The sequence below is a fragment of the Notothenia rossii genome (genome assembly GCF_949606895.1).
Source record: "Notothenia rossii genome assembly, chromosome: 2".
In the NCBI taxonomy this organism is placed as follows: domain Eukaryota; kingdom Metazoa; phylum Chordata; class Actinopteri; order Perciformes; family Nototheniidae; genus Notothenia; species Notothenia rossii.
Window position 1 is genome coordinate 76434383 of NC_136904.1, and position 20600 is coordinate 76454982.

At 41.2% G+C, this 20600-nt stretch overlaps 1 protein-coding gene across 1 annotated transcript in view; it reads right to left on the reverse strand.

Moving 5' to 3' along the window:
* The window catches only part of erbb4b (erb-b2 receptor tyrosine kinase 4b), a 309188-nt gene that overhangs the window by 40717 nt on the left and 247871 nt on the right, over nucleotides 1-20600 (reverse strand). Inside the window, exons 10-12 of the mRNA XM_079665758.1 lie at nucleotides 18993-19115; nucleotides 16458-16556; nucleotides 10645-10830 (exon numbers count right to left, since the gene is read on the reverse strand). Coding sequence (XP_079521884.1) covers nucleotides 10645-10830; nucleotides 16458-16556; nucleotides 18993-19115 — 408 coding nt within the window. The remainder of the gene's footprint in view (nucleotides 1-10644; nucleotides 10831-16457; nucleotides 16557-18992; nucleotides 19116-20600) is intronic.

A 20600-nucleotide genomic window follows, 5' to 3' on the forward strand; every position in this document is an offset into this window, starting at 1 on the left:
TCAAACCTCAAATTGTACGATTAATGGACATTGTTCTTCCTACAGCCGCCCCACACTGCTGTTTTTTTCTTTCGAGACCATATTGGCCCTACAGTATATCAAAAGGCCAATATGTAAATGCATTTTAGTCCAATTTCTTGTTTCAATTACCATTTATTTGTATCATGGATTACTCTAAAACTTCAACAACAGCTTGTTTATGATACAGTACATTGTGCTTCAATACCATTTGCATGAAAAAAAAGGATGAAAAAACAAAAATCCATGACTTCTACCTAATCAGGCCTCTACTTTGATGAGAATTGTAAATGATGACAACATAGAGAGCTGCCCTCTCAAATCAAACAAGCCTTTCAGGATGATATTTACCCAGGGGAGAGGAGGTATTTTAGCTGCTAAAATTGAATCATACACTGATTTATGCAGCCATGAAAGAGCACCACAAAAAAGCTTCAGAATTAATTAGCTTGGAAATGAAAGAGAGGGACAGAGCTAGAGTGAGAGATACAGCAAGGGGAAGGGAGAGAGGCGGACACTTGTTGACATTTGTAAGGGTTGGAAGCATCAAAGGCTCAACACCTGTGATCTGCTCCTCGCTCACAGTGTTAACATGACGTCTTGGAGTAGGCATGCTTTCCGTCACTGATGGTGGAATCAAACGTCTGAATGCAACTTGCATGTTTTCTACAAGAAACAAGTGTGCAAAAAAGAGGGAAGAAGTACACGTTTCTGTGTAGTCATTCCAACATGGTTGGTCTGTATAAAAACTGAGAGACGATATAAAGTATCTCAATAAATACTACGATGTTAATCAATGTAAACGTGTGATGTTCCTACGATGTTAATCACTGTAAACGTGTGATGTTCCTACTTACTACACACAACGTCATAATCTTAACACTGTCGTTTTGTAAAGGGAACAACTTAATGCTGACAGTTTATTTCAAAAATAATTGGTCACTGTTTTATTTTGGACTGAAAGCACATCTTTTTCAGCACTAAAATATCATTACTTGCATACAAATCAGCAAAAAACAATGTCCTATTTAAGTAGCAAAATACTATTTTTTTTTCAATATTCAAAAGTTAGCCGAGCCATTCAGCACACTGTAAATGTTTATCAACCTTTTTGCACATTAAAAAGTATCACTGTGGGTGTTTTTTTAAAAACAAGCAAGGGTTTACCGTGGTCAGCATATTTTAAGTCAACCCTGCTTCATTAATGCAGAAAAAAGGAAAGCATTATTATTTGTACCAAGAAAAGACAAAGTTCTCGTATGAGCATCAGGGACATTTTAGGGATATGATTTTTTACATAAATGTCCAGAGACAGACGTAAAAAAGAAAATAGCATCACAAAATAAATACGTCTGATACCTCATTCACACCAACGCAACTCCGGTTCAAGCTCCGTGCTAGAGCTTTTCAGGTTCAGAACCGGTTCTTCGGTTTAGCTCCGGCTCTTTTCACACTGCCCAGAGTCCGACTGGTGCTGCGTCATTGCGTCATCGTTCGCGTCATGACGCACAGCTCACACCGACAACAACCAGAATGGCCGATTTTATTGAAGCGCTACTCGTTTTGGTTTTGCTCTGTCAAAACGAAATGGAAGAAATGGAAGAAATGGAAGACATGGGACGACTTTACTACCAACTTTACAGTCGTTACATGCTACATTCAAAACTGCTTTACAGTCGTAATCATGAACTTCAACGACGATTCCGATTCCCCATGCCCCCGCCCAGTGGTTAATTTGAGCCGGATCCTGCCGGAACAGGATCCGGCACCTCTTCATTTTGGCCACCCTGTGTTCCGGCACCTATTTGGGCAGATCCGGTACCTCTCACAAAAAATAAAAATAAAAAAAGGTTAAAATGAAATAAAATATGCAGATATTAATTTACAGAAAAAATCCCAAGAATTTCATGTCGTTTATTAAGATTAAGATTTGAAAGAGTCGGAGATCTGTGTTGACGCACTGAAAAGCTGGACCAACGGACAAACGTCTTTCACTTTTGAAATTCGCCACATGAGGAGCACGTCGCAGAGAGGAAGAAACGGTGATTCAATGCAAGCATGTCAAAAAGACAGTTACATTTACTGTCTTTATTCAAAAAGAAGGAAGAGGTAATAGACACTTCAAAACGAGTCAGAAAAGCCTCCACAAGCAGCGACGAGGGCAGCTGCAGCGGTCATGTTGATGGTCAAAACCAGGAGGAGGTTAGCGCCGCAACAGCTAGCCAGCTAGCTAACCGACAGCTAGCCAAGTCCGGGCAGCGGGTCAGGTTCACCGCCAGCCGGAACAGGAGCCAGCTACCGTCAGCCAGGTGGACCACCAACAGCAAAGGGTGGGTACCCTGGCATCAACTAGCCCGGTACAACAGCCGGAGCAAGAGGCGAGCGGAACCGTGACATCAGCTGGCTTACAGCAGGAAGATTCAGTAGGAGAGGAGAGCGCATTGAGCGTAGAAGAGTGTGGGACGTCCAGCGACAGGTCAGTTTTTTCTAACTGTGGCCAAGAACTTGGAGGACCGTATGTTATCTCAAGGAGGCCGGATGCCAGATAAAACTGGATATAACAAGTTCATTGAGGAGTTGAAGGTGCTTTACGCACAATACTGGCCCGAGGACGCAGGTGCGCTGTATGGAGAGATTGAGGTCGAGTCACTGTGTCAGCGCTTCAACATTGCCAACCCGCGCACAGTCATACGGGCCTACAGAACGTACAGAGACTCAGATGGTAAAGACATCCCGATGAGCTGATGGAGTTACTTGTTGCTGTCAACAGCATTCCCATTGCAAGTGCTGAATGTGAGCGCGGATTTTCTCAAATGAACTTGATTTGCACTCCCAACCGTAGCTCTTTGCTCACATCTACCATGTCATCTTTACTCTTCCTAAATCTTGTTGGACCCCCCCTGGCTAAATTCAATCCAGTCCCGTACGTGAGGTCCTGGGTGGCCAAAGGACACAGAACTGCCACAGACACACGCAGTAAAAGCAGAAAAAAAGAGATAGAGGACAATCCGGACATGCACGGGATGTGGGGTGTTTTAAACAACTAAATATGGTGAGCAAACATACTGTCTTAATAGGCCGCCGTGCCAATCTTTGAATAGGCCTAATAAATATTTTTTTTACACGTTAAACCTCTACACGTTTTTACACGTTAAACCTCTACACGTTAAACCTCTAAATTAATTGCTGGCTGTATACTGAAGTCCCACCTGTGGTGATGTGGGCATTTGCCTATGTTGTGCGTACTAGCCTAAACAATTATAAATTATCGTCATAACATTTATACCATGGATACTATTTGAAATTGAGGCTTGTAAGTCCCACAGCGTTGCAAGTGGACATTTTCATGTTGTTTTCAGCACCTTTTCTGTATACGTTCCGGGACCTGTACGCGTCTCGTCATCCCTGAGCTGTCATATGTACTTTGCGTTCCGGCACCTTATGATTTACAAATTAAGCACTGCCCCCGCCTCGACTCAAGCGTGACGTATGCGGTGCTTTGGCCATTTTTTGGTGCTTGAAATGAACCGGATTCCGGAGCTAAGAGGCTGCTCCACTGCGGTGTGAACAGGAAAACCCGGTGCTTTTCAAGCTCCAGCTCCGAACCGGCCCTGAAACACCGTTGGTGTGAATGAGGTGAGAGGGGTTGAATAAAGTAGAATGGAATTGGACTTGACTGAGTTTACATTGGAACCCTGGCGGGGATGCATGTTTGACTACCTTGGTTTACACAGAGAAATGACTCAGTGACCCAGACGCACGCGCGCACGCACACACACACACACACACACACACACACACACACACACACACACACACACACACACACACACACACACACACACACACACACACACACACACACACACACACACACACACACACACACACACACACACACACACACACACACACACACACACACACACACACACACACACACACACACACAATTTGATGATGTATTCCTATAGCACGGAAAGGAGGTTGTAGTGGTGTATTGATGCGGTTATGAACCATAATTCAGAAACAAGTCTCACATGTAGTAAGACACCAAGCTTTCCTTCAAAGGCTGAATGCGTGTGATTCACACTAAATATTTTACAAGAATATGAATTGCTATTGCAACCATCACTGCTATGTACGACATGTGTGAAAGCAGCTAATGATATCATTTCACTGCTTCTGTATTTGAGTTTCTCTTCTGCCGGTTGGAAAGAATGTATGCAGAATCTTCCAAATGGTCTCATATTATTACAGGCACAATAATGCAGAATATAACTGTGATAACTGATGATCACATTAAGCGTGTTGAGCTTAAGATGGAACTGATTCTGAATGTTATTGCTGTATTTTGTAAAACTATTCTTTCTTTTTTTCCCCGTCATTTTAGATTAAGGTGGAAAAGAATGCTGTCAGACAAACACTATTAGAACTCAATGTAAAATAAGTTGTCAATGCATTTGTACTTGTTAATTTCAAATTCTTCTTCTTCGAGTCCGTAGCAATCTCAGATTGTATCGGGCACAGGCCACAGCTGATGGGGTAGGTTCTGCCAGGTCTTCCGGACTGCACCGGGGGGCATTGGGACATTCCAGTAGGTGGAACATTGTTTGCACTGATCCACAGCTGCATGTGTCTTCTGTGGTGTAGTTCCACACTTTCATCAGTGCTTTGCACCTCCCCTGTTCCACACGCAGTCTATTAAGTGACTTCCAGGTTGTCCAGCCAAGGTCGTGGCCACTAGCGAGGCTTTCCGTTGGTGTGATTCCTCTGTCCAGCCATTCAAGAGCTCGTGTGTAATTTCTTTGCCATTGATCTTCCCAGATGTTGGTTCTTGCTGCTTGTTTGGTTGTCTGGAGGGGCAGGACTGTCTGCAGAAAACTGGCTCTGGATCGGAGCCTGCGTGGGGGTGCTACGTGGCCATGTAAGGGGTGTCTGATGTCTGTCTCCTGTGTTCTCCGTTCATCTTGAGCGATACCTAGTCGTCTGATGTGCGGGGGAGAGATGCCGGCTAGCGCGTAGAGGCACGGGACAAGTGTTGTCTTAACGCATCCCGTGATGATGCGGCAGGTGTCGTGTGTGACGTGATCGGCTCCAGCTTGAGCAGGCATACTCTGCTGTAGAGAAACGCAGGGCCATGGCAGTTGCACGGATTGTTGGTGGATCTGCGCCCCACTTGGAGTTCACTAGTTTGCGCAGGATGTTGTTGCGGGTGTTGACCTTGGCTTTGGTGTTCTCTAGGTGTTTCTTGAAAGAGAGTGTCCTATCCAGTGTAACGCCAAGATACATGGGATGCGTGTGGTTGGACAGTTTGTGGCCATCCCAGGTGACGCTCAGTTCTTTTTTAATTTCAAATTAAGAAGTATACATTTACTGGTAGATCCTGTGTAAAGAGAAGTAACAACTACTGTAAGTGATAAAATATCCGTACACAGTACCATTTAACAGCTGAACTGAATTGTTTCTCCTGTACATGTTTCATGTTGCCAGTAAACTCGATTGAATTGAGCTTCATTAAGCACAAAGCACTGCCCAAGGGAACAGTTGTATGGCTCATTAATAGGAATCCATTGGAGCAGCACTGGAGGGAAATCCAACATGTTTCAAATTAAAGTAAGTACAGATCATAAGTGCTCATCATTCTGTAAAACATTTCCAAGAACATGCCAGCTGAATATATATATCTTGTTGACAGCTTACTATATTAAAAAGAGGAGTATGTGCTCATTATTTTTTTTGTTAGAGGGGTATCAGGAGACACTTAAGCATGTTGGTACTGCTATCAGAAATTATAATCGCCAACAAGACATCTTTATAACGGTGGATTTCACTTCCTTTATATCAGTTGACAAATTGGTGTCAGGTTTCCTGAGGAAGTCGCCTAGATAAAGTCAACAACACCACGGTATTGCAGTGAAATCATAATTAAATATATCATTTGTAGTACATCATAAACACTCTAGTACCACTTTACATTATATACAGGAACAAGAGGACCAGAGAGTGTGTGAACGAGGAGGAGGTTTAAAAAGCAAGCAGACATAATGAGTAGAGAATGATAGAGTAGGTAATAGTGGGGGGGAATAAAAAGAGAAAAACAGGAAAAAAAGTCAGACCCAAGGAAAGAAAAACATTGTGTGGCTTCAGAGTCCTGCGTGCGTATAGCTCTAATGAATCTGCTCATTAGTATGAGTCTCATGGCAGATCACCCCATTCATAATCTATGGCTGCGATGGCGGCCATGACAGAGCGGAGGGGCCACAGGGGTGTTGCCTCAGAGAGTGGAACCCTGTCACTTGCAAGAGCCTTGAGAGCGCTGTAAGACCCTGCGTGAGTGGATGTATGCATCTATGATGAAGATAATGGAATAATACTCAGGGAACACATGGGGATGCTGATGGAGTTAGGCTGAGTGTCCCGATTCTCCATGTTGGAACATAAATGCATTGTGTGAATCGGACACATTGTGTGGGCGTGAGCATGAACCCTAGTGGGCACCTTATTAACCGTGGCCTCTGATGGCTATTTGAGCCCCCAGGAGTCGAGACAATTATTGAAAACACTAAACAATAAACGTTTGAGACACGGAATAACAGCGGTAAATAATACATCATAATTTCTACCCTTAATGAATTATACATCGCTCTATGTTCACAACTGTTCACAGCGGGCTTGTATTTATTCATGTGTATATAATCGATCAACACCCTTTTTCCACAAAGTAATTTGTGTGATAGATTCCATACAATGAAAATATTTGTCTTGAACAGCATGCTAAGTTTGATGGCGAGGCAAGATTCAATGCATGCTGTGCTTTTTTGGTACAAAACAAGCACTGTATGCAGTGTGATCATAACTTTGTAACAATTTAATTGATATTTAATTACATTCCCATGGAAGCTCATTGGAGAACTGCCTCCCTCTGATTTAACCTAAAATGGCAACAGAAACATTTGTGTAAGTCAGTGGTTCCCAACCTGGGGGGTGGGTTTGTTTCCTCAGATGATTTGAGGCCAAATATCATATTTAGACTTTTTTCTTTTTTTTTTTACATATAATTGGAACGCAATACATAATTTTCGCTAAAGGCCTTGTCTCTACATTACAATAAAATATAAAACTAATTGATTAATTAATTTTAATAAAAATGTTAGTTAGTAGCTAATAAAGGCGTAAAAAGACAGAAATGTATAATTATTTCTTTAATAGAAATGTTTCTTCTGCCCGTAAAGTGTCCAAACCAGGCTTTTCTGGATAAGCGCATTTTTAAAACATAGTCATTGTCCATGCCGGTTTCAGATTATTTGTCACAGTTGCTCCGATCAGATCGGTCTCCTCCATTTTGTAGATTATTTACGACTTTTGAATCCACATAAACACATCGGCAAAATCCGGTTTACTTTGAGCATGTATTTTAAACAGTTTAATCCCTTTGTGAATTGTTTCCACTTGCGCCGTCCTTTAATTTCAAATGAATGAATCCCGAGTCCAATAACCATCAAAGTCACTCCAATAGTGCTCCTTAATTACGCTTTCATCCTCCTTTAACAAAATACATAACATTCATCCAGTTTATGACAGTAGTTGTAGCATTTGAGACTTTTAAACTTTAATTACAGCTGTTGCGTAATTAATGTGTGTGTGTGTGTGACTTCCAACAGGAGTCATTTGGGGGGGGCTCTTGGGAAAAAAGGTTGGGAACCACTGGTCTAAGTTATGAAATCTAGGACTGCAGCGACTGCTTAGTCATTTTCAATATGCTTCTTTTGTCTTTTTATCCAATTAGTTTGCTCTCAGTTTAAGATCATGTCATCAGCCATCTGTCAAATGCACTCTGTTTGGAAATGTAGTTATACAGTAGTAAAAATACGGAATATTCCTACTATTGAATACACTTGTCACGAATACATTTGATAGTTGATAAAAACATGAATACAAAATCTGTTTGTTTATATTGCACAGTTGTTTTAACGGTTGTGATTCAATGATGTGGTGATTTGGTGACAGAAGAAGTGAGGTCATTAACAGGTGTATAACCTATTGACAAATACTAGAACACATTATAATGCAAACCTGCATCCATGATCTTGTAAAACTGAGCCCCCTCTGCTCAACACTTCCCTCAACAAAGTCAAGAAAGGCTTTGAATTATTTACTTCACTCCTCCAGAGAGGCTGGTAAGGGGCGCCACTGTTGGCTGTTGAATTCTTTCCAACACACTCACAGACACTTCACCACATATCACAGGTAATGTACTTTTCACTGTGGAAGAAAGAAAGTAATTCACTTGGTCTCTTTAAGACTAGATATGTTCACACCCAGCTATTGAATCACACTTGTGTCCTTTTATTACATGTTTTCCAAACAAACACTAACACTTATAGATAAGGTTTCAAAAAGGACAAGGATGCATGGCAACCTTCGACAACTCACAAATAAAAGGAAGGGAGAAAAAAGACTAAGTATAATCATAAGCGTACCACAGCAAAAAAGATGTATATAAAAATAACATTCTCAACAGTAACTATCTTTCCATCTATCAGAAAGGACAAACAGATCAAAACAAGAACATTAAAGTAACATACCAATCACAGTAGATGGATCGATCCAAAAGGTCATGGAATAACAGTCAAGGTTATTGATAACATTTGGCAGATACCAGCAAAGTGTTATAACCTAATTCTGAAACATAAAGTGGTGAGTCCACAGTTACGATGTAGTAAAACTCTCCAACTCTCCAAATGACCACTTATTGATTTAGACAATTTGATGTAGCAGCTCAGGCAGCAAAAAAGGCAACAGTAGATGGAGACTATTTATTTTAGACAAACTGTTCAGGTAACACAATTAACTCTCAATGTATAAAACAAATCCTTACTTATCTCTCAATCGACCAGATAGGTGGAGGATGAAGCCCTCCACCTGTGTCCTGGACCTCATTCCGTCAGCTCTTGTGAAATTGTACATCTGTACCATGAGCCCCATGATCACTAAGATCGTAAACCTCTCTGCCCTAAAAACCGCTGTCATTAAATCTCGTCTCAAAAAACCTTCCCTTGACCCGGGAGTCCTGGCCAACTACAGACCCATTTCCAACCTTCCTTTTCTATCAAACGTGCTGGAAAAATAGTTGCTGCTCAGCTCCAGGACCACCTAAACTCCAACAACCTATTTGAGAAGTTCCAGTCTGGTTTCCGCTCAGGCCATAGCACAGAAACTGCCCTGGTCAGGGTCACCAACGACCTGCTAACGTCGGCTGATCCTGGCTCTCCCTCTCTCCTCATCCTCCACGATCTCACTTCAACTTTCGACACCGTCGATCACGGCATCCTCCTCCATCGTCTGCACTCAACCATCGGACTCTCTGACTCTCCCCTTGATTGGTTCAGATCATACCTCACCGGGAGAACAGAGTACGTCTCCTTGGGTGAGGCAGAGTCGGGTACCCACAACGTCACCTGTGGTGTCCCTCAAGGATCAGTTCTCGGTCCAACCCTTTTCACACTCTACATGCTCCCCCTTGCCTCTATCATCAGCCGACATGGAGTATCATTCCATTGTTAGGCTGATGACACCCAACTGTACCTCAGGATCAACCCTGCCTCCTCTGCAGCCCTGCCTTCACCCACACTCACTGCCTGCCTGGAGGAGATACAGGCGTGGATGAAGCAGAACTTCCTGGAACTCAACAACTCCAAGACCGAAGCCATTATAGTTGGCACCCCACACCAGGTTCGGTCATCCACCATCACCTTCTCCGGCCAGGACATTACCCTCTCCTTAATAGGCACCAACCTGGGTGGGAAAATGGACGCCCATCTGACCTTTGAGGCTCACATTAAACAGCTGTGCAAGAATTCCTTTTACCACCTCAGGAACATCGCCAAACTCTGCCCCACACTCACTTTGTCTGACGCCGAAAAGCTGGTCCACGCCTTTGTCTCCTCCAGGCTGGACTACTGCAATGCACTCCTCATCGGGATCCCAAACAAAAGCATCCAGAAGCTCCAATACATTTAGAACAGCGCTGCTAGGATCCTGATGAGGGTGCGCACATATGAACACATCACCCCCATCCTTAAAGCACTACACTGGCTACCCGTGGAACTGAGGATCGAATTCAAGGTCTCCGTCCTCACCCACCAGTGTGTCCATGGAACTGCCCCTCCCTACCTCAAGGAACTCCTCATCCCCCATACCTCCTTGCGGACCAACCGCTCCTGCAACTTCCTCAAACCCCCCAGGACTAAGCTCCGTACTATGGGAGACCATGAGAGCACCACAGACCGTGGAGGCTTTTATAAAAGGCCTCAAAACCCATCTTTTCAGTAGAGCCTTTGCCTAGACCTTTCTACCACCCATTTATTTTATTTTAATTTCTATTGTTTGTTGCTTTTTATTAATTCTACCGTGCTGTGTAATGTTTATTTATACTGTTCATGCTCACTGCTTGTAGCACTTCAGGATTTGAAATCAAATATGAAGTGCTTTATAAATGAAACCCATTATTATAATTATTATTATTAGAACCAAAAACCAAACCAAGCAACCAGCCAATCGCCAAACCAATCATCTGTACAGCAAGTAAAACACCTGCAAAAAAGCAACCTCCTCCATCCTTACCTTGGCAATCTGGACACACCAATTGAGCAGCAGCTGTGATCCGATGTTGTCCTTGTGCTCATGGACGTAGTCGAGCAGGCACCCATGAGGCATCAGTTGTGTGACCAGCTGGATGGTGGGACTCAGGCAGACGCCCAGCAGGCGGACCAGGTGGGGGTGCTCCATGCTCGCCATGATGAGGGCCTCCTGAACGAGACAGAGACACACTCAGGCATGTGGGGGCAAGAGTCAGGTGGACAGGTTGATATGTGAAATAATGAGGAATGTAACAATACTTTGTGTGATGGTTAACGAGCTATGAATTTGGGATGATTTAAAGGTAATTCTGATAAGTCGCTCATATCACTTGGGTCATTCGCATTAAAGTAACATGTGGATCATTTATTACATCTGTAAATAAACTGGATAGAGCAGTTTCACGTTACATTCAGTGTTTTAGACACAGCGAATGAACAACAACAGAAATATTGAATTCAGTTTGTTGGTATTTAATTTAAATGTTATTGTTATATAATGTATTTTTGGATTAAGAAAATATAAGAAACCTCTAATAAATTGGGAGTTGATTGTAACTTTACATCTCCAGAAAACTTGCGTGGAAACAGTTCATACAGTGCTATTTTAAATCTTAGACAAAAGCCAACTGTCGTGACAAAACACCAATAGAATACATTACTGACATGGTGTTGTTGTTGTTGTTGTCTTAGCTAGTTGTGTGCGTTTTTGGTCTTGAAATTCAGTTTCAAACCTCGGCACCACTTTGTTATTGTTTGAATAAAGCTGTACATGGACCCTTAGGCCCCGTCCACACGGAGACGAAACCGATTTCGAACCAAAGTCGATCAAAAGTATTGCGACCATACGGAATCGGCTCAAGAAATGGGTCCGTCCAAACGAAACCTTCTTGAAACTGGAGACGTTGTAGTACATATGCCGGGCCTGTATGTGGCGCTGTACTTCCGCCACAAAATACACCAAAAGCAGCGAATAAGATCCCCCGAGCATAAGGCATACACAAACAAACAAGGTAGGAGATGGCGGATATTCACTAAAATCTGTATCATGTTCAGTAGCGTCTGGGGCACGAACGCAACCCTGTGATCCGCCATTGTTGTTGTTGTTGGCGAAACGCATCAGCAATGACGCGGGGGTGAGCAGGAGAGGTGGGGAGAGGCGGGTCTATGGCGTCATCGATTCAGGGAAATATCGTATAGGGCGTACACACGGAGCCGCAAGCGTTTCGTCTCCAGACTTACCCACTTTGGGAGCCGGTTTCAAAGAGTATCGGTTTCGGGCTCTGAAACCGCGGCTCCGTTTCGGCTTCGTGTCGATGAACTGTCTATACGATAAAAAACTTTAGCGGATACAACTGAAATCGTCTCCATGTGGACGGGGCCTTAAAATCCTGATGCTTAACACCGGTGCTGTTTGCAGAATCAGAACCATAACATATATCTATGTGGAAACAGATACCATATTCTAAATGTGTTACATTGAGATCAAACAAGTAGGCTTCCAGTTGGTGTAGGAGGACAAATGCCAGAGCAAGAGTTCAAAGGCTCAGACCACAGGCAGAGATGTTATCGTGTTTACAAAAGGAGACTGAACTGTGAAAGACCATATGTTCCCTTATTCTGTTTAATGCAGAAGTTTCCATCAAAGCTGGCAGCACAATTTCACAGAAACAGAAGATTTGTATTCATAACCTCAACCTCAAAGTGAACCACTGCTTCATAAGACTGTCAGCTTGCTTTGTAACTAAAATGTAAAATGTAGGCCAAGGTGAGATTGATGTAAATCATGTGTCACTGTACTTTAATGCCACACACAGTGAGTGAGTTGTGTTCTTCAACAGGTTTGGTCTAAAGTGTTTATGTAAGAACATATTTGCCAGTGTAGAAAAAGCATACAGTATATAAAGAATCTGCTAATGCATATTATTTGAAAAGCTTTGAACTTGCCTGTAGTTTCAACATCTTTAAATGCGGCATTTTTAGAACAAGAGCAAATATTTTAATTAGTTAGCAATACTGAATTTAAAAGGAGGATCATAAAAAAATGTGTAAGACACACACAAGCGCACACACAAGCGCACACACACACAAGCGCACACACACACACACACACACACACACACACACACACACACACACACACACACACACACACACACACACACACACACACACACACACACACACACACACACACACACACACACACACACACACACACACACACACACACACACACACACACACACACACACACACAATTCATCATGAGATGGATAGCTGTGCAGCAAAAATACAAAACATCAGTGGGTGTGCTTTGTGTGTGTGTGTTGGGGAGAGACATAAATGCAGTATGAGGAGGTCCAGTGAACATTGACAGATGTTTACAACCCACAACACATCCGAGCATTTACAGTTTACGGCTCATGTGTCACAACGCATGCATAATCAGATCTCTGATCAAGAGTTTAGCATTATATACGGTATGGTAAGGATAGAGGACAGTATGTAATGCTACTAAATCTGGATGACTCTAGGTATCCCTAATTAATTAGATACTTAGTTTTAGGTAAATATACCTTAATGAAACAATAGTTATAAACATTATAGTACATTCTGCTAAATGTTCCTTCCTTTATCATACTCACTGGCCATTTAACTTTGATATGCCTTGACATATATAAATGTAAAGGGAGGGGATCACGACATATATGAATAGATTAAAATCTGTGAACAGAATTTTTACGAATAAGAGACCCTACAACTCAGCATTCAAACTTAAATATGTATATATATGTTCATTTAACTGATCAACGTTTTACCTTGTTGTTGTGATATCTTGTTTTAACAGTTACTTATAATTGTATTTGTATCATTCTTTTGTGAACTCTTATCTGTACTGTCCTGTATTTGACTCTTACTCTGTTGCTGCTTTAACACCTGCATTTCCCTACGGGGATCAATATAGGTCCATCTTATCTTATTCTTATTTTGTACCGTATATTTTCTGAGTTTGATACATTACAATAACACAAAATGGACATTTCACACACTCAGAGTTACAGAAACAGCTGTTCGAGAAAACATTCTATTAACGTGTTGACTTCAAAACGTACTGCTGTAATTATAAGTGATAGATTTTAACAATAATATAGCAACAAAACACACTAATTTGTGGGATATTTAGTGTGTTATTAGGACATTCAAGGCCGAATCAAATTCTATTTAATGAAATAAACTTTGAAATATGGCTTGAATTACACAACGAATCAATGTACAGTATGTCAATGGATTATAGATGTATCAAATAGCCGGTATGTCTCTGCAGTCTTTTCTTGATTGATGGCATACAGTAGAACGGATGAAAAAAAACCTTGTTCACTTAACATTGAATATTGTTTGTTTTGATACGTTTTGAAGGAGGCAAAAGACAGGATGAAATTGTAAACATCTCAAAACACACTCATCTATTTTTAAAGGACACTTCTGATATTGAAGTACACTTTTTTCAAAGCACTGTCTAACTTTTGAAAAGTGCTATATAAACACGGTGTATTATTATAGTTTAGAAAAAATACTGCATGTTTTTATTTTACTCAAGTTATCCGGTCTGTTTGTTGCTCATATTGAACAAATATTGAGCAAAACATTATTGAAAAGAAAGGAAGATAATCTTCATACACACGGGGAAACTGCATCAGTGAATTCAATTTCCAAGGACAGACCACAAGGGTTTCTGCTGCTTCAAAGAAAACAAGCCCTGAGCAGGAATTTGTCTTTCAAAAAGAGAAAAAAAAGACATACTGAAGCATGACCTGTCTGCCTGTAGCCTCTTTATGATTAAAATACACGCACAAACACACACATGCACACATGTAAATGCAAACCTGCTGGGTACTGACACCCTGACAACCTGTAAGGCGCTAGCAGCAGGGAGCGAGTGTTGGCATTTTGTTGCTGGTGCAAACATTTTGGATAATGTGCTGTTGACAAGGAGAATCTCTCCTCTGTTAAGTGCTCCACAGGTAAGGAGAGGGAAACTCTACACAGAAGCACACACACAAATGCACACTAAAGGACAATCAATACTCTGTGACATTCTTCAAACAGTCAGTGGCAACTGAGTGTAGCCTGAAGCTAGAAGGTCAACAGTCAGAATTCCCAGTCCGACTGGGCACATACGGATAGTTGAAGTAAATGAATTGAACTCTCCTTTCCCTCAGTAACTACCACTAATGTCCCCTGGGGCAGGAGCGGAGCCTCCAGCTGCTCAGCAGTCAATAAAGGAAGACTGTGCAACTACGTGAATGTAAAGTCAGGAAGCACTGGGAAATACATGGAGGAACGCAAAAGGAATAGACAAAATATCATCACATTTGCTCAGTATTTATGTGTGACTTAAGGCCACTTTTATTATTAACATTAACATTGCTTTTTTGCTAACTCAATCACAATATATCCACTGCTTTTTGTTGTGAAGTCAGTTACATACATTTTTAACGCAATCTGAATTGTTAACATTATCCCTGCTTCTGTTATTGAATTACAAACACAGAAAAATAATAGTTTGGGTGAATTTGACTATTGTTCTTTACAGAACTGTGAGGTCTACCATGTAATGTAAATTAACATTCTGAGCTATGCATGCAAATTCTGTCACACAATCACAGTGAGGTTTGAATAGGGTGGTTGGTGGTGAGAAGCTGTCTTTTTATTATCATCATGCTCGCTCGCGCGCGCGCACACACACACACACACACACACACACACACACACACACACACACACACACACACACACACACACACACACACACACACACACACACACACACACACACACACACACACACACACACACACACACACACACACACACACACACACACACACACACACACACACACACACACACACACACACACACACACACACACACACACACACACACACACACACACACCCACACCCACACACACACACACACACACACAAACACAGGATTGAAATGCATGTTGTTCTTGCGAGTACCATTTAGACTTTTATATCTCTATTCCTCTAAATCATAAAGCCCCAATCACCCATGTTGTGTGCCCCTACAGTATGTGTTCTTTTATAGTAGATATCTGGTTCTTCGATTGTCAGACAAGCCCTCGAAGCAAACAGAGCATTAGTTTAAACACACACGGGATATTCATCAAAGATCTCCTGTTAAAAATAGATGTGCTAACATTTCAAAACTCTCCCTACTAGACTGTCAAACTAAGTTTAACATGAGTGCAATTGGGTCGCTTTCCATGTGCGTGTGCCAATGTGTACGCGTGTTGATGGAGGTTATTTCATCTGCATTGCATCATCATAGGGTGATAATTTAGATTTTTTTCTTCCCCTTTTCCTTTTGAAATGAGCCGTGCTGTGAATGTTTCATGAATGGGGCCTTGTGCACTGTGCGCGTGTGTGTGTGTGTGTGTGTGTGTGTGTGTGTGTGTGTGTGTGTGTGTGTGTGTGTGCTGTGGTCCTAGGGGCCCCTGATGGTTTCTATTCTGGTGTCTATGGGGTCTAAACTTAGTTCCTCATTATTTCACTAACAGATATTTTGTTAAGTTTTGCTTTCTTTTAAAATGACTGAGAATTAGTTTAAATTATCTGGTGAGAGCTTTTAAGATGGTGTTATTCCAACATGTGTCACTATTGGCCAAACAGGCCACACCTTTGAAAACAATCAATAGAAAAACAAATAAATTGAGAAAAAACTGTGTTTTTTATGTCTGTTTTATCTCTAGATTTTCAGGATACTCACGTCCATGAACTCCACGTTAGCCTTGGGTCCGGTGGCCTCACTTAAGATTTTAATGGCTACAGGAATCTTCACCGTTTCACCCTCTGGGACCCAAATACCCTAAAGAAACACACAGACACATGATGAATGGTTATACTGAATGCAAAGTCAAACAACTCCAACTTACCAACATCGTATTAAATGAAAGCTATTAAGATTTAAACAGGAGGAATCTCAATTAATGAAGTTTTCACCTTGAATTCTAATTGCTATTTCTTAATAACCATCTTCTATATGCTCAGTGGCAGAGCATGCTGTATGATTAACTGTGATTTTACCCTTCAAAAAAAGACTTTGGCAAAACTATTTAATCATTTTGAAGTATCTAATTTCAGGTGGGATTAAAGTGATTTAGCAGCTGTCAAAGTGGTCAAAGCATTTAAAAGAGGAGGGAAATCAAGTGTCCCTCAAATATTTCAAATGTGTCCCACCTTTGTTCTGACCTGACACCTCCCCAGTGAGAGCAGCCACCTCTGCTGAGTCTTTCTACCTGCACTTGTGAAGATGATTATTATTCACCGGAATGTATTACAATATTTCTGTATCCAATTTCGACAGTATTTTGATTACCAATGACTCTGTTCTTGTGTTTTCAACCTCACACTAAATGAGCTCTAAACAATACAGTTAAAACTGCAAACAGTGAAATGGTGCTGGTTATGGCCCCCGAAGGAGACTGCGGTGTTTCTTTAAATGTTTCCCTTGTATTCTTGCCTGTTAAATACATGTGAATGCAAGTCTTTACCTCATTAACATCTTCACTGTCCATTATAAACCCGATTGTCATGGAGCTCGATGATCAACATTTTCCCATTCTAAGCACATCATCATCCGCCACGTCCAGGTCAATTGGTAAACTGAGCCGGGTGAGGATTAAGAAGATGCCTCAGGTGGAAAAGTCATTGCTTTTCACTTCAATACATTTTGTGCATTCCCAAACGCATCGTATTCCTAATAAAATATTCATGCCTCCCATTTGAAAAGCAGATTTATAGAGACATGTTTTTAAACCTGAGAGGTTCTCAGACAACAATTGTACTATAAGGATACTACCTCAACCTGTGATATAGTGTGAACCCAATGGACATTATGTTTGCTCTGCTTTCATTAAATGGCCAGTCAATCTCCGAAGGAAATGCAACATCTGTTCATTTTCTTCTTTGTGTTTTAAGACTTGCCTGCACTACACCTGCATGTTGCCATGGCACCACTACCGGTCAGAAACCCTAAAGGGTACCTTTAGCAGCTCAACACTTAACAGCTGGTGTAATGAGAAGTGAGCCGCAATAAAAAAACACTCCATTTGCAAGTCAATCAGAAAGCTGACCCTCAACATTAGCCATGGTCTCAGAGTTGTGCTTGAAATAATAAGATGGTGCAATCAAGCTGCTGATGTAATGAGATCCTGCTGCCAGGAAGCATCTCAGCATCAGAAAACTGCTCCTCAGGCCCGAGAGGAAGCAGAGGAGGAGAGTTAGGAGCCTCTCTGCTCAGTGCTGGAATGTACATTAAGTCAAGTATTGTACCTGAGTAATAATTTGACATACTTGTACTTGACATGAGTCTATGTTATGATATTTATACTCCACTATTTCAGAGGGAAACAGTGTACTTTTCACCGAACTACATTTATTTAACGTTCATAGTTACTATGTAAACACATGATTTCCTCTATTATATGATTTGAATGAACCCAGTATGTACTTATAATTGGCTCAACATATGGTTTGAAATGTTTTGAAATGTATTTGTTAGTGAATCAAAACAAACAAATAAAGTGTTTTTTCTATAATAATAGAAAACTGTGAAAAGAGACATTCTGCCCTTAATTTTGATTCTTTAAGTACATTATGCTCATAATACTTATGTACTATTACTCAAGTAGCGTTTTCAATGCAGGCCTTTCACTTGTAATCAGTTAAGAGTCGGACACTTTTTTCACAATTTTCTCTGATGTATCACCAAGACACCATTTCTGGGTTGTAGTGCTAAACATTAAACTCTGAATGGATAATATATTCATACATGCCTAGGAGGAACATGTGTGTGTGGGAAATGTGTGAGATGTTGCTTTGAAAAAGGACTTTTGCACTCCCGGTAACTTACCTCTGACCCAGACATGTGTTATAATGTGAACGGATGTACAACATGACCAATGATGATTTCAGCAAGATAGTCTGTTCTTTCTCATTTCAGCTGTGTCTTTCTCTACCTCTCCACATCCCATCATCACACTGGTTGTGACCTCAGATACTTCTTATTTCACTGTAACCTCGGGGGTCTCAGTATCTGCTATTACTTATTCTTTTCATCACCCGCCTCCAGCCTTCCATCTCATTTCCTGTCATTAATGATTCTGCAATTCATCTCTCTTGTCTCCTTCTTTTTTCATTATATCACATTATGATCTCAACTTGAGTTTTTTTCCACATTTTTTCCCACCAATTACCAACAGAAACACAGAGTTATTTTGACTTTATTCTTTGTGTGATTTACCTTGTAAACAGTCCCAAAGGCCCCAGAGCCGAGGATCTTGACCCTTTTGAGTTCAGTCTCTTTCAGGATGCGAAGCTGAGCTTGGTTTGGCGCTGTTCCACTGGGTGTTAGAGGCTCCACCAGCTAAAAACACATCAGATATCACAAAAGCAATTCAATCATTGCCTACTGTAACACACAGCATAATGACACAAGCTCCAAAAAATGAGATCATTTTGTTTTTCAGACCCTCTTGTAAAGACAAGCAATTACATATAATTGACCTTTAGGATAAAACACGAAACACGTCCATGCTCAAATGTTTACTTGAATACATGTCCGGCAAATTAAATAACCATTTTCCAGTAACATTGCATTAAGAAGCACACTTTCAAATTCCTATTCCTGTTACTCAATACTGTTCAAGGGAAAAAGGTTGTTTCCAAAAAACGATGAACTAATTTCAAGGAAGTCCTGCTGTGAAGCTTTTACCGTGAATTACAATGGACTTACTCCCAATTGATGTATTCTTCAAATAAGAATCATTTATTGAAATGGTGAAATTTGAATGCAATACATAATGCATCCTTTGAAACTTGTTGATCTTATCATGCATACATAATCTTAGTAAGTTACTTTTCAGTAAATTAAGGTTACGTTAACATTTCAACAAAACAGATCCAATCCCTGGAGCACCATGGGATGGGTGGAGGGGGGGGGGGGTAGATAATTGCGAAGTCTGAAAAGGGATTGACACTTTTGTTGTCTCATTACTCCTCAAGTGGAGGGACGAACAGATTTAACAGCCAGAGAGGGGGGAAGATTATATGAGGGAATGGAGGGAGGAAGATGTGGCAGAAAAAAAAACAACAAGACAGCGATGGAGAAGCGAACAGATGAATTAGTCAGAGGATGCAAAAGCGTGAGAGAGGGAGCAATATAAGGAGAATTAGGCAAATAATGTGAGATTAGAAAGGGAGGGAGGGCAGAGAGAGGAAAACAAAGCGCGGTGTAAATCAGCCCGGCTGTGGCCGGCAGCCTCTGTCCCTCTGGCTCATGGTTACCATTTGATTAAAAACAATAGCCATTCTTCATTTAAATGGAATAACAAATCAGGTTCTGCAGGGTGGAAACACGCGAGGCGGGGGCCACACATTCGCACACTCACTCACACCCGAATGTATGCTCTTGCACTGTGCGGGGAGCTGTCCAGCATTAGTGGAGCTGGAGATGTTGAGACTACGTAGCAAACTAGCGGAGCTGTCCACTGTCTCACTCTACACTGAGGTGCTGAAACCAACTATGGAGTCACACTGTTTAACAATTTGCAGAATAATGAGAACATTAATACACTGTTAATCCTAATTAATTGAAAACATAAACTTTTCGACTCAAGGGTTGCATGAAGTTGAATAATACTAACCGGATTTTTCTTTTTCAATATATATTTTTGGCGATATGAGCCATTACAGGAATTGATGACAACAAAATAGCTTTTTTTGGGCCGAATTCATCCTTTCTGGAACTGGAATATTTTCATGGAACTGACTTTATGTTTATTTTGCAACCAAATCCTCCTTTGCATGATTGGAACAAAAATTATTGTGATTAGTAGTTGGCAGTGCGTGC